The sequence below is a fragment of the Pseudoliparis swirei genome, chromosome 3, assembly GCF_029220125.1.
Source record: "Pseudoliparis swirei isolate HS2019 ecotype Mariana Trench chromosome 3, NWPU_hadal_v1, whole genome shotgun sequence".
Lineage (NCBI taxonomy): Eukaryota > Metazoa > Chordata > Actinopteri > Perciformes > Liparidae > Pseudoliparis > Pseudoliparis swirei.
This window is the reverse complement of record NC_079390.1, coordinates 12561959-12576825: the sequence shown is the minus strand read 5'-3', so window position 1 is coordinate 12576825 and position 14867 is coordinate 12561959. Positions and strand designations below refer to the sequence as shown.

The 14867-nt window shown below is 46.6% G+C and overlaps 1 protein-coding gene across 1 annotated transcript; it reads right to left on the bottom strand.

Moving 5' to 3' along the window:
- Window positions 1–1587: 1587 nt before the first annotated feature.
- akap10 (A kinase (PRKA) anchor protein 10) lies at window positions 1588–14461 on the bottom strand. The gene is made up of 15 exons (XM_056411513.1): window positions 14269–14461; window positions 11981–12028; window positions 11444–11629; window positions 7791–8282; window positions 7473–7571; window positions 7295–7379; window positions 7049–7172; window positions 6507–6643; window positions 4951–5095; window positions 4402–4569; window positions 4046–4155; window positions 3735–3817; window positions 2926–2978; window positions 2704–2796; window positions 1588–2619 (listed from the first exon to the last, which is right to left on the bottom strand). Exons 1-15 carry the CDS (start codon window positions 14288–14290, stop codon window positions 2614–2616), a joined length of 1851 nt encoding a protein of 616 aa, XP_056267488.1. The 5' UTR covers window positions 14291–14461; the 3' UTR covers window positions 1588–2613.
- Between the last annotated feature and the right edge of the window lie 406 nt (window positions 14462–14867).

Sequence of the window (14867 nt, the reverse complement as noted above, 5' to 3'; positions counted from 1 at the left end):
TACTTTTATTCTGAAAAGCAAATGCTCACTTTTCCTGTGCTTTGGTCGTCTTTTTTAAAACTTGACAGTCCAGTCGCTGGTACTTACATTTAGTATGCGCATTGATAAGGCTTTCATTAAGGCCGCGAGAGACGTTTGATTTAAAACAGAAAATAACTTTATCTAATCCGAATCAATGTTATACTGCAAAACAAAAACTTTTCAGCATCGACATGTAGTCAGAATGACTCCTGTTTCATTGTTGCGCTGTCAATCGTCTTATTGTAACAGCATCTCAGCCAATCAGGGCGAGGGAGTGCCCGTTTCTCTCGAGGTGGGCGTTGCCCTGCACGTGCAGGTACCCTGAGTGTAAAGCTCGTGGGGCTTCCAAGCAACATTTAGCTATTCGAGGCGAGATAGCATATTGCTGTTGTGCTAATGTTTATTTAAATTAATTTAATTTAATTAATAAGACCAATAATCACACCAATTACCTCTAGCAGGAGGATATTTTTTATGAATTAAATTGCAGTTATTAAACGTAACATTTTTTACTGAGTTACGATGTATTAGTTAGCATGCATATCAGTGGAAGATGAAGGGTAAATCATGTTTTATTAACGATTCCCAAATTATTTCCCAGATTCTTCCGGATGCCTGCTTTTTGTTTGATGAGAAGTAAACACGCCTTTAAATAACCCCATGAAGGGTTTATTGTTTTGAGTTGTTTGACTGTTTAGCATTTTCCTTATTGATTTTGATGTAGGCCTATGGCTTTTATATTGTAATGTTTGAATAAATATAGACGTGTTATACTACTTCCGCTTAACAGATAAATCGGAATTTTATTTTGAAAGGTTAAAAAGAAACGCAAATGTTTTAATGTTAAAATGCGAACTTTATGGTATACGGCTACAGATCTCACGGACAGATGCGCATTTTATAAAAAAGTTGAATGGTTGATTGGACCCGCATGAGGCTAACTCTCTTAAGGTCGTGATAAGGTGGTGATAGTTTACGAGTTTTAATGAATGTATTGTCACCTAAAGAAAGAAAATAAAGGAGCGTCACCAGCAGTAAGTCTTCACGCCAGATCATATACGGGGATCAGTTATAACGCCTATTGCTGTCATAATACGCAGGCGAAACAACATATAAAATAATAATAAGACTAGATAACGCTTTTTCCAATTCATAACAGCATTGTAGAAAAGAGACAAACGGCAAAGATACGTTGATTAGAGACGTATTTGTAATTCGTCGAATACAAACGTAATCTGGAGAGAAATACGTTTTAGTTCTGGGGGAACGTGATTTTTATGATACAGGGTTGAAGACGTAGACACACTGGTTCTTAGGACAGACGCAGACCTAATATTCTGTTATCAATGTTCTTTTCCCCCGTTTTCCACCCACATTGCAACGCAGCCAACATTGCCCCCAGCTGGTCAGAGGTGAGAACAGTTAATCATGAAGCTGTTGTCAAATGATAAAATAAAATAAATGTCTGTAAACATAAGTGTAAAAATAACAAACGCAGTAGGACGTAACCGCAATAATATACAAACACTGACACAAAAGGAAAACAAAAATAAATGAGGACAGACAAACATTTCATAATATATGTATTTAAATCAAACACAATTTAAATATATTATAGATTAAGTACACATACATACAGGTCAGAAAACATTAGTGGTACATAGTACCAAGAGTCTTTTCTGTTTCTTTTCCACATCTTGGTAAAGCTCTAAAGAAATAATTACTTTAAAAAAAAAAAAGGGGTTTTATTCACTGAGCACACTTTCCAGTTGAACAGTCCGGTCATCACTGACATTGGTGTCAGAGATGCATAAAAAAACAAAAACAAAAAACGGCGATCACTATAAAAAAGGACCAACATTAATATATGGGGTAAACCAGAAATCTACATTTTGGTCATGGAGTTTGGGGTTTTCCGACACAAATGGAGCACTTCAGTTCGTTAGGGGAGTATTTCTTCGTCTACCCTCTGTAAAAAGGTGCCGGGAGGTTCATATAGGAGGTCAGCCGATCCGAGGACCGAGTCGTCTCTTCTTCTGTTTCATTTCCAAATCTCCTACAGTACAGAAAATAAACAGCCGGGGGACAGGGAGGGGAGGGAGGGTCGGTGAACAGCAGACAACACGACTCCGGGCGGGCGGATGGAAGCGCGTGCCAACAACTGATTTTCATCTGCCTGATGTGGCCGACCCTCACAAGGGGGAATTTCATCTAAAAACAAGGAATGGTTATAAAAGGAGGCGTGTCGTGAGGGTAGTTCAGTCCTTGTCACGCCCTCCGTAGGTCCTCTCCACGCTGACGCGCGGCTTCTTCATGACGGCTTTCTTCCATCGTGCGCTGTACGCTTCCTGGCTTCCTTTAGTCGACTACTTTGTGTACCTTCGTAGTGTCATGGAGTCGGAACATTGAAACGTTGATGTAACTTTTCCCATGAGTCCACGCAGCGGTTGGGAGGCGGGGAGGGAGGTGATAAAACGCCTCGTTTGTTCTCGGAGTGATGCGGTTCAACGCCGGGTGAACCCTGCGTACAGTTCGTCAGCGGCTTGGCCAGCGTCGGCGGTGGAGCGACGCCCCTCCGGTTCCTCAGTGGGGTCATAACTGCGGACGGACAAAAGAGAACGATTAGGGCAGAGCTGAGGTCGTCCCACACATCGCCGCACGGGAAGGAAGGAGGTTCTGTACCTTGGTGGCCTTGCCGGGGCTGTCGTGATTCGACTGGTGGATGACGTCGTTGACGATCATCTTGGCAATCTGCCATGCCATCTCCTCCTGGGCCTGGACGCCGAGAGAAAGGGCACAGACAACAACACCGATGACCACGGGCTCGGACCGAAATCCTTTGCGGATGCCTTCAAGGGAATTTGAATATGTGCCACTAAGAGCCCTGAATCTTTGTGGCCTCACCTCGTCGGAGTTGCCTTGGACCCATTTCTTCATGGCTTGAGAAAATATGGAACCTACATGGAGAGGAGAGGGAAGGCTGAGTGAGACTTCAGTTGCTCAATCTGAGCAAAGAAACTGAACAAAGAACTCAAGGTGAGCGACTGCTGACATACTGAAGTATTCGGAGCGTTGGCCTACTTATTCTGCACTGTGGACCAAGAGAGGACACTTTGACATGATACATAAAGACTTAGTGTGTTGGAAGGGCAGTGGAGGCTGGGTTGTGCTTTAATATTTCAGAAGGCTGCAGTGAGAATGGGAGCAGCCACAAATGAGGTTTTCACTGCGAGGATAATTGAGATAAAAACCTGACGGCGTGAGGGCAAAAGCTCTCTGCGACATAGAGAATATAACATTTAGAGAGAGAGCGAGAGAGAATATAACAGGTAGAGAGAGAGAGAGAATATAACAGGTAAGAGAGAATATAACAGGTAAGAGAGAGAGAGAGAGAGAGAGAATATGATGATGATATATACTTTTATTAATCCCCAAGGGGAAATTAGTTCTCTGCATTTAACCCATCCTTAGTTATTAAGGAGCAGTGGGCTGCAGTGATGCGCCTGGGAAGCAACTGGGGGTTCAGTGCCTTGCTCAAGGACACTTCGACTTGCAACTAATGGGGAGAGCCGGGATCGAACAGACAACCTTGGGGTTGCAGGACGACCCCCTTACCCCACTGAGCTACAGCCGCCCCCATATAACAGGTAAGAGAGAGAGAGAGAGAGAGACACACACAGACAGACAGACAGACAGGTGTGAGCGCATCGTGCCTTTGGATTTCTTCACGTCCGGTTCCGGCTCGGCCTCCCTGATGAACTGGCCCATCTCATTCACCTTCCCAAACGTCATCCTTCTGAGCAGACAGAGGAGAGGGATGAAGACAGATCCGACAGACGGCTGCTTTGTTTTTCAATGTATGACATCATGCTCGTGCAGAACATTTTCAAAGCTCATGAAGAGGGAGTCAACATCGATGACAGGCGTTAAAGGTGAACGGCAGCGCGGTAAAATACGGATTGAGCCGGCTTGAGGCCAAACTGGTGGTTTAAGCCGTCCGATCCACTCGCCACACAAAACTCACCCAGCGTAGGGCCGCTGGTACAAGGACTCCGGGTCCAGGCTGGCCACGTCCACCGTGATGGCCTCGTCAAAGTTCTTCAGGATCTTGATCTCTGCCCTTTTGGCACTTTGCTGCAGAGTAAAGAAACCGTGAACTGAATGTTTGGCAGCACTACAGTAAACATTGCTCCAGTTGTTTTTCTCATGTAAAGTCCAACTAAAAACGACGGGGACGACCACAACCTTTCGGCATTAACAGAAAGATCTCATGTAACGAGGCGGAGCAGCTCTAAATGTCAGCAGGCGAGATGAGGAGCACCCCCATAGGGGCTGAAGATGTGGGTTAAAGTCAGGGATGGGAGGGCGGGGGCGGGTCACCTGAGTCTGAGAGCCCTCGCCGGCATTTAAACTGGAGCGCTCGCCGTCCGCGGGCCCGCCCTGACCTGCAGCGCTGACATTCACAAACTCGTCCACCCGCACCGAGTTGATGAGGTCACTCAGGTATTTGTAGTAAAGGTTGCTCGACAGGAAGCCCGGCATGTAGACCTGAACAGAGGCAACACGTCACTCGCTGTTGGAGAATAATGAGCTTCGGGATTAATTTATGGCCACAAGTTACAAAAGGTCTGCTCCTGACCTTCGGGCGCTCACAACCGTGTTCAGCCCTCATTTCATTTGCATGAGACTCATTTGTCAGCAGTGTAATGGGACAATTCATCAGTGACTTGCAACCCAAAACCTTTAGGAGGATCCAATTGAATTCAGGGAAACAGCTCAAGTAGATGATCTTTCTTTCTTTCTTTAGGAAAGGTCTAATTACAATTTTTAAAAAGGGAACATTTAAATCAATTAATGGTTTAATAATTTCCTGCAGAGTAAAAAAACCTAAGATAAGACCCTTGGCGTGGGGCTATTTGAGAATCGGACCTTCTCCATGGTGGTCCAGGCCTGTCTGAGTGGAGTGGTGAAACAGTCGGGGAGCGGCCCCCCCTCCCGGCAGATATTCGACTCTATCTCCATCCGCACAGAGTCGCCGAAGCCCAGAGGGTTGGTAGCCTGGAGTGAGAAATACCTGCAGAGGAAGCAGAGCGATGAGCGACTCGACTCAGACCAGGGCACCTGCCCTTTAATTGAGGCTGTCGGCCCGTCCTCCTGTAAGGCTGCGTGTCATTTTAAATATGAAATAATATCTCAATATTAATGAAACAGTGGCAGGAAATGCACCAAGAAAGTCTCCTGTAGTCTCCTGTTACTGCTGCTAGTGTCTCCTTTACCTTCTCAGCCTCACTCAACTGGAACTTACCAAGCTCACGAGGAGGAGAGTTGGACGACAACAACGTTTTCACAGCAAAAAGAATGACAATTACGAGGATAATTCAACATACACAGGGTCTCTTTAGGTTGTCCGGCTTGAGAACCTCCGTCGAAGAACTGGAAAAAACGGAGTTAACCCTGAAGCTACCTCGCTAACCCCAAAACCCTGGTTCGTCGTGCAGGACTCTGGCTCCGTGGAGTACGGATTTGGATGCGAGGAGGTGACGTGAAGTAATTAATATGGTAGGAACTGTAGTGACGGCAACAAGTGATATTCAACAAGGTGTAATTTAAACACTATAATCCCAGCGCAGGAACATAACAACAAGGTGTGCAAACACTGGAGATGATTTTTAAATATTAAAAGCAATGCCATAAATAAGTGTGAGTGTTTTGACGAGAGCGAATGAGTAATGCACAGTATAAAGTAAAAAAGGGATGTGAGATGTTTCGCAGCTGAAGCAGAGAGAGAAGAAAAGAAGGTAATGTCTGATAAACTCCGTCTGAAACGATGCATTCAAATTCATGGGAGCTAATTAACAGCGTGGGGATTACTTTTCTAATAAAAGACAAAAGAGACAACGCAACAAGCGTGAGAGCGTAAAAGCATCGATACCATCAGGAACCCTCTCGGGAATAAAATAATCTTTGCTAAATTAAAGTGCAGCTATAATCATCATTATGAATTCAGACCGAGCAGACCTGGATAAAGCCAAACACGACTCTCTTACTTATAAACTCGTTCGTCCATGCCGGTTCCTGTGGGATTGATGGCTTGATTATCTCCAGCGATCCGATTGGTCAGTACCTGTTGGGGCAGGCTGTACCCTTCAACAGACGACTTACAAACTGATGTTGTTAATTAAGCCGGCCGGTATATTAAAAGATTAACGGAAACACTGGACTGAAATTAATCATTTTAAGTGGCAACAGAGGGTTGTTCTTTTTCTTCTCTTGGACTTATCATTATGAAGTAAATGCTGATTGCACAACATAACGGCACCATCAACTTTTAGATGGGTTCTCTACAACGACTCGCTCTCAGTGCGCTGTCCCGTAAGTTCTATCAGCCAGAACTGACTGAATGATTGCATCATAGCGGCGACCTCCAGGTATCAAGTCAAACTCATTCTTTTCCACACAAACAACGGGGCGTTTTGGAGACCTACTTGTCGTAGAGGATCATGGCATCGTTTTGAGCCTCCTGGCCGTCATACTGGCCCTTTTTAGCTGCCAGCTGGTTCTGGAAGTTGTCCGCCGCCAGCCAGAACTGCAGGACGTTCATCACCTCCTCCTTGTCCATGTACTGCAGGGAAGGAGATGGAGAGCACGGATAGAGTCGGCCTTCAGGGTTTTTGTCAACACTATATGTCTATACTACTATGTCCTCTGTGCATTTACTCTGAAAGCTTCCGACTGTATTTGTGAATGAAGCGTTACTTCAGAAAAGTGGGCTGGAAGATTGCATGGTGGGGTTCTGTGTTCAGTTCTGTTTACCGTGTCCTCAGCTCACTACTGCTGTGTCAATAGAACAGGTACATTAAACAACTGATGGACAACGTTTTGTGGTCGAGGTGTGTGTGTGTGTGTGTGTGTGTGTGTGTGAGATGGAGAGTCAATGACATCGGTGTGAAAACAACAACGACAACAGTGTTTTCATAATGAAGCGCCACAAATGAGTCGCGGTTTGGGAGGCACCGGGCCCGCTCACCTCAGAGAAGTAGAAGAGCGCCGACTCACAGAACAAGATGTCAGCCAGGAACACCGAGCCGCTGGTCAACACTTCGATCTGGTATTTACAGAAATGGTGGCTCCGCAGGAACTCGCTAAAGTGCCTGGAAACGAAAAAGAGACGAGCTACTGCGGGATGTAGTACTTTAATCTCAAAGTAGAGACCTGGTGAAACCCCACTGTGAGTATTAACTCCTCAAGAAAATAAAAAGGGACTGAAACTCACTGTTGCTCCAAGATGGCGAAGACTACCGACTGTGCAATGACAAAGCAGTTTGGGTCCACCATGCCATCCTCGCCACATATCTTAGCTACACGGAGGGGGGAAAAGATATATCGTCTATGAGGGATGACTTTTAGTGAGTGAAACCCGTCCATTTCTATTGCCGTTGTCCGTATCTTACCAACTATGTCGTTTCTCATCTGTTCATTGACAGGGATGGGCCTCAAAGCGTCTGGAGAGATGTATTTGGTGAAGATTGTAACTGCATCTTTCTCTATACCTGGGGGGAAATAAAAACGAATCGCTGATGATGCACTGATGGGACAACATACAGCGTCTCGCTCCACACAGATCTGATGGGTTTTTCGGGCCTCACAAACGTCATGATTTGTTCCGTTTTCATTGCACTTGCCCTCTGGGTATTTAAAGAAGATTAACTTATACTAATTCTTGCAGAAACACAAATATAAAGAGAGAATCGTGTGTCAAGCTGACTCACTTTTCATGAGCTGGTCGGAGAGGTCTTGCAGGGTGCTGATTGACTGCACCTTGAAGGGGGTCCCCGTCCTGGAGTGTGCCTGCTTGGTGGGGGTTTCTGCTCGAGGAGTGCCGGGTCTCAGGCCCGCCACGGCGCCGGAGGAGTCCCGCCGCTCGGGGGGCACCGCCGGGCGCTCACTGCTACTGTCGCGGCTAAGAGCATTGGGGACGCGCTGGGTCTCCCCCGGCGGCTCCAAGCCATCGGGGGAGGCGGGGACAGGCTCGGCCAAAGAGCTCTGTTTGACAGAGTTCAGGCTGTGCGCTCGGACCCGCAACCAGCTGGCGGAGCGGAAGCTCTCCGCCTCCAGCCAGAACCGAACCAGGTGGTCGGCGCCCTGCTGTTCCATGAAATGCATGTAGTGCGGTATCGCCACGTTGTCCCGGAGGACGTGCTCCACCGTCTTGGACAGCCGAGAGCGGTCATCTTGGGGGTGATAGTTCACGCTGGAGTGACCTGCAACGTACAAATGTGCAAACAATTAAGTTATTGACTGTGCACGTCACTAAAATACATAAAGGGAAATCTTTGTTAAAAATTATTTAAAGAATCTGAAGGAAAAAACTAATTACTTATGCAGTGTGTTCAATTCAACGTTTGATGACTTGTTCCCTGTGATGCTGGACAGACCTGCGCGGAACACAGGCCATTGCCTCAACGCACTTGGATATGATACAACTTGAAAAAAGTATTTTTTGGGAGTAAGACATGAACTGCCTTTAAATTCAGATTAGTCCCGACAGTACTCCCATCACAAACTGAGCAGCACTCTCTTATATGTCCAGGTTGCAGCTTCCATCATAGAAGGAACATACATTGTGCAGTATATTGATGGGAGTTTGCAACATGAAGGGAAGTAAAACCATTTTTTGTGAAAAGTGGATTTTCTGTGTTCGGCTCTCTTATGACTGAAGGCTGGAACGGGAGCTGAATGTCGGGGTTTTGCAGCTTTGTACATTTTAGGCTCTCAATATGTCTAGAAGCAGCGTTGGACAGATGATTTCACCTGGAAAAACTGATCCAGAAACACACGTCTCCATCGTGTGTGTGTGCGTATGCGTGTGTGTGTGTGCGTGTGTGCAATAACTGGCAGCCATGGCAACATTCGACAGACCCCAAAGTCCTGGCGACCAGGGATGCTGTATCATGTGACTTTACGTGGTATCAAATTGAGTGTCTGAGTAAAATCCACCGGGATGGTTCTCAAACAGACAACACACACACACACACTTCTGTAAATAGTGTTTACAGTGCGGCTTTAGCTCAGTGGGGTAAGAGGGCCGTCCTTCAACCGCAAGGTCGTGGGTTCGATCCCCGCTCTCCCCATTAGCTGCAAGTCGAAGTGTCCTTGAGCAAGGCACTGAACCCCCAGTTGCTTCCCGGGCGCTTCACCGCAGCCCACTGCTCCTTAATAACTAAGGATGGGTTAAATGCAGAGAACTAATTTCCCCTTGGGGATTAATAAAAGTGTATATATTTTTTATTTTTATTTAAACAAGGTAGTGCGCTCACTGAATACAAACAACGAAACCTAGTGAGCTCTGGGATTATGAATCAGATTATGAATCAGAGCACATCAGCTGTAGTTGGACTGAAGCGTGGGGCTGAGGCTTCTTGGGTGTTTTGTTTGCTCTTTGAAAACACAATAGTGCCGCAAGAGGCGTCACCGAGTGTGAGAAGCGTATCAATCAGCCGTGTCAGATTCCTCAAGACCAGCACAGGAATCTGTGTCTGCATTGGATCATAACAACAAAAAAGAGCCTCAATGGAACATCTTTTGAGTCGGTCCACGTCTGTTCGACGTTCTGCTCTCTGCTCTCTCAGCCCCAAACAAAAGAGAAGATGAATCCTCACACCATGTTTCACGGACTGCTTCTCGCTGCCATTACGGCTTTGACTCTCAGCTCAACAGCAGATAAATATACAGCCGTTAAGGAGAAAATGGAGCTGGATTGGACACACACTACGAAGAAACACAACAGCAATAACAAAACAGGCACTGACATGGAACCCACAAGGCAAACGGGGTAGAGGACGACCCAAAAACACCTGGAGAAGGAGCACAGAGCAGGAATTCAAGAAGAAGGGGCTGACGTGGAAACAGATGGAGAGGATGGCTCGGGACAGACGAGGGTGGAACCAATTCATCAATGGCCTATGATCCGAGAGGAATACAAAGGCCTAACTAACTCTCGGCTGAACTGCCGTGGCCGCCTACGAGCAGTCAATGAAACAAACCCATCTGGCCTGTTTGAATCCTCCTCCCTTGCTTCCCTTCCTTGATTCCTTCCTTCCTCTCTCATCTTGTGTTAAAAACACTGATGCTTCTCATTCAGATGCTGTACGGGCGGCCGTACGGGTTCGGCCACCTTCGCCTGACTCACCCCAGCTATTCTCAGAGCAACTTGCTCGTGCACTTCTCAACATGCCATTCAGGATTCACCGCCGTATTTTGTCATGCTTCGGAATGTCCGGGCGCTCGTCTTAAAACGTGACGTGTGAAGGAATGCAAGTGCGACACACACGACTAAAGAGTGTTTTCCACTGAAGCCATGTTAGTGAAGTCACACTCTGTCGCTACTACAGGAAACCTAACTATCCCTTTGAGGTTAAATAGGAGCCTAATGCTGCGTTCACACCAAAAGGCGTGAGTTTACTCGCACGACCATTTGCCGTGTTCACACCAAAAGCGGCAAGATATTTTTGAGAGGGGCGGGGCTTATCTCCACGGCTTGTCTCCGTAAAGTTAGTCGTTTCATTCCGCCATGGAAGGAATAAACACTATTGCCGCATTATACTTCATGTGAAAATCCAACAAACGTCGGAATATCTAACACCCTCGTGTTTGGGTTCATGACATCACCCGTCAGCTCACACAGTTACGTCTGAAAGGCTTCAGATTCCAGCTCTACGAGAGCGGAACATCTAACGCCCTTGTGTTTGGGTTCATAACACTAAATCATATACACATATATATATATACACACACATAACGTCACCCGTGCCCGTTTTATTCTCTGTGATTCCGGTACTCATAAGAGGTTGTATTAAAGAGCTACAGGTGCCCGCAAACCACAACCATGAGTGTGTCCTCCAGCTTGTTCCGATTCAAAAACGGCAGGACAGCCACGTTGACAGCGACGTTGACTTGGCATGGGATCTCATCACGCCGCTTTCGGTGTGAACACAGCATAACATGCAAACTTTGCCACGCTTCCAATTCCTTATATTAAATCATCAAAAAGGAATCAGTGACCATCTTGATGAATCAATTAATCTTACGGTTTTCAGGTAAATGAACTCATTGAGGATTTGATGCTAGACTTTGTTGTAAATGACAACAATACAAATCAATTTGGGTTTTAAAACTTGAACTTAAAGCCTCACTTGATCGACGAAAGAATTAACTGAGAAAAGAATGAGCACATTAATCAATCATGAAAATCACAAGTTAGTTGTAGCTCCGTGTTTTTCCCTTTTCCCCCCTCTGCTGACGTTTCATCTAAAAACAGATTTTTCAGATTATACTCAGATGTACACAGTCCAATGTTTAGTTAGGCCTTCGTACGCTCTCACTAAAAGCAAAATACAAACACACATGAAGGCTGGCGCCTTACCAAGATCTCCAAAGTGTGCAGCCTCCATGTGGCTCGGCTGTTTCTTGAGGATGGCCGTGCGACCGCGGGCAAAGGAGTCCATGTTGGCAGAGATGGCGTTGATGGCCACATGGCTGGGCCCGGCAGCTTGCTGGACGGCATGGTGGTTCCCCAGTCCGAGTGATGGAGAGTGAGGGCTGGGTGAGGCTGTGGGAGGAGGGCAGAAGACAGGCATGAGGCGGCAGATGAAGAAGAGGAGACTTTTTTTGTGAAGGTTTTCCAAGGGCTCGTTTCCAGAGGCCTCTAGAGTGATGAGTGTGTTTGAGAGGACAGGCTGCTCAGTGTTGGTTTGAATGTGAGCTGAATGCCTTTTATTCAGTAGCTTGAGGTTAAAAAAAGAAATGTCGGTCCTTGTGACAGTATGGCAAGAAATCATTAAACATTATGAACCAACTGTAGCAGAGAGCCACTTGAATCACTTCTGTATGAGGCTCATCTTACTTCACACATGCAAAAAAAAAAAAAAATGTCTGCACACATCTGTGATGATAAGCTCACCTCTATTGGCTTTAGCTTCCGACACTCTCTCGGGTTCTTTGCTTTTGGCTGCGGGGAGAAAGACGAGAGTTGAGATGTAACTGGAGAAGGATACAGCGATTTTATTCACAATGCAGGGCAAGACCAGAAGAGTGTGCAGTGCATAGGCGGTGATATTCATTGATGTAGGAGTTAAAGTTAAGGCCAGAGCTCACGATCCACTTACATATTGACAGAGTGATGTACTAGAGAAACTAACTAAATATTTCCTGCAGAGCTCCGCCCCCTCTGCTGCAGACAGACTAGAAGGCAAATAGAGAAGCCGTGCTCTGACATGTGAAAAGCCCTCTCAGTCCTGCTAATGTGGCAACATTAGGAGTGGTGACCTTGGTCCATCAGCTCCGGTGGGTCGAGTGTCTGGCAGCTTCCACCTGAAGCCCTCTTAGAGTTGCTGATTGTCTCCTAAAACTAAAAACCCATCATCAATAAAAATCGTGTGGTCTAATGCAAAACTGTTTTTGTGAGCACCTCCAAAGCTCTGAGGCCGACTGTCAAATAAAAAATGTAATATGTTGCCTGCAGTGGAAGAAGTGCCCAGGGGCAGACATGGTGGCAGCCACTCATTACGAGTGACTCACAGCTCATATCTTCAGATTCGGCTGCTGAGGTGGCCAGGATACGTATCAATTTCAGGCACTGATGGTACGAAATGGGCCGGGAGGCCTGGCCAAATGCGCATTGAGCGGTACAATTTGGACGGTGTTGAAGGGTATACGTGTCACAGCTCAGAGAGTAAGTCTGTGGTACTACCAGCAAAATGGACAGAGAGCATTGACGTGCAGCGCAATCGGAGATAAAACAACAGCAGCTTGATATTTTCTTTAAAAACATCACCACAAGGACTCAATTTAAGTCTCAAGCTGCTCCACTCACAGCATCGGGATGTTTTGCAGTGAATGAGCCAAACACAACTGAATGGAGTGAATCTGACTGATAGCAGACAAACTTTAGCGACGCCTGAACGAACAAAGTACAACAACCTACAGCTAACAGTGACAACACACTTATTACATTTACGAGTGGCAATTTGATTAATCTATTGCTCCACGTGGCTAATTACTATTTGACTAGATTAGTGCTAGAATGTCTTTGCAAAACTGTCCCTCCAGTCAAACTTTACCTGCACAATTCAACCATGCCCACCAGCAAACACCACACACACACACACACACACACACACACACACACACACACACACACACACACACACACACACACACACACACACACACACACACACACACACACACACACACACACACACACACACACACACACACACACACACACACACACACACACACACACTGAAGATGAACAACTGAGGTTTAGTCCCTTTGCTCTGGTGATTTCATGAATGAAATCAGTTTCACAACGCTGTCGTTTCACAATGGCGTCGACAACATGTAACTAGAGGCCTCTAAACGGAGCCGAGTCAATGTCTCTGTAACGGTCTCGACAAACACAAACAGTGTCGCCATCGTGGAGGCAGTGATGCAGCGAGATGTAACACAAACAGCGGATGATGAGCTGTAGAACAAACCCGTGTATGTCACGTATTTCACTCAGGAGTCGGAACTGAGACGGGTTGAGCTGTCGTGGTTTAAACACTTTCAGGTCCCGAATCAATCAGTTCCTTCAACTTCCCGTCAGACTGGCTCCATCACTTTGGGTCAACCGCGTCTCTATGAGGACTAACCAACGTTACACACATTGAATGTATTTAATTGAAGATATTCAAAGACTCTACTTCAGACAACGGGCCGTTGTAAAGTTTCGCTTTCACACCTCGCGCTGGTTAACGCGTCTATGAACAGCTCTGGTGCAGCTAGCTAACGCTAGCCGCCATCGCACAGTTCGACACCTGTGTCAAGTGATGGCGGTCACGTGTGACGCTGCTCGTTAAGTCTTTCACGCGAAAACGAGCCGTTTCGTGCCAACACAAGGGGTCCCGCGGGTACCACGTGCTGCTGACAGCTTTATGCGGGTTAGGGTGCGTGTCCACCCGGGTGTGACATGAGGTGAGGCAGGGAGGGCAGAGAGGCCACCGCTAAGCTAACGATGTTACCGCGGCGAGCGGCGGGGAAGCTCGTTCCCACGAGCACCGCGGTGTCTCCGGGCAATTCGCTTGCGGCCGCAGTCTCGACCACGTCCGTCGCATCTCTACGGGGACCGCTGTCCCCTCGGCCGGACTCACTGCGCTGCTAACCGCCGTTGACGTTGCAGCACTCAAGAGGGAGCTTCCTCACCTTTCCTCTTGAAAAACGACATGACGGGTTTCACACTCTGACCGTTTCCTCAGCTCACTGACACCATCCCGTGGATCCGCGGGTCCCTTCATTCAAATGCATCTGTTCCGCACACTCCTGAAGTGGAAATGGGTTATTATCGCAGCCCTGGTGAGTGCTGTCAAATCCCAATTTTCGCCAAATCCGAGCCCAGCTCAGCGGCCATATTGTCAATAAACGTCTTATTTCCGGGCTGGTGCGGCAGCAGCATTGTGGGAAATGGTGCGTCGTTACCTGCTCTGGTCGCAAGATGGCGACATTTCAACGTTTAAGAATCACACTACTGTAGCTGAATTACATTAATTTAGCAGACGCTTTTATCCAAAGCGACTTACAATAAGTGCATTCAACCAAGAGTACAAACTAAAAACAACAAGAATACAGAAAGTAACATTTCTTCAAGAAAGTCGAACAACAAAAGTACTACAATAAGAGCCATTTAAGTGCCACTGAAGTGCTAATCTGTGTTTTAATCCAGATAGTCGGAAAAAATGGAATGGCTCATTCCACCAATGAGGAGCCAAGACAGCAAACAGTCTGGATTTCGAGTGATTCGCTCG

Coding starts and splice junctions, on each gene's coding strand:
- akap10 (XM_056411513.1), bottom strand. CDS start 14,290: ATGTCGTTTTTCAAGAGGAAAG. Junction 8,283..11,443: donor TGCACACTTTGGAGATCTTG/GTAAGGCGCCAG, acceptor TGTACGTTGCAG/GTCACTCCAGCGTGAACTAT. Junction 2,979..3,734: donor GGACGTGAAGAAATCCAAAG/GCACGATGCGCT, acceptor CTCTCCATGTAG/GTTCCATATTTTCTCAAGCC.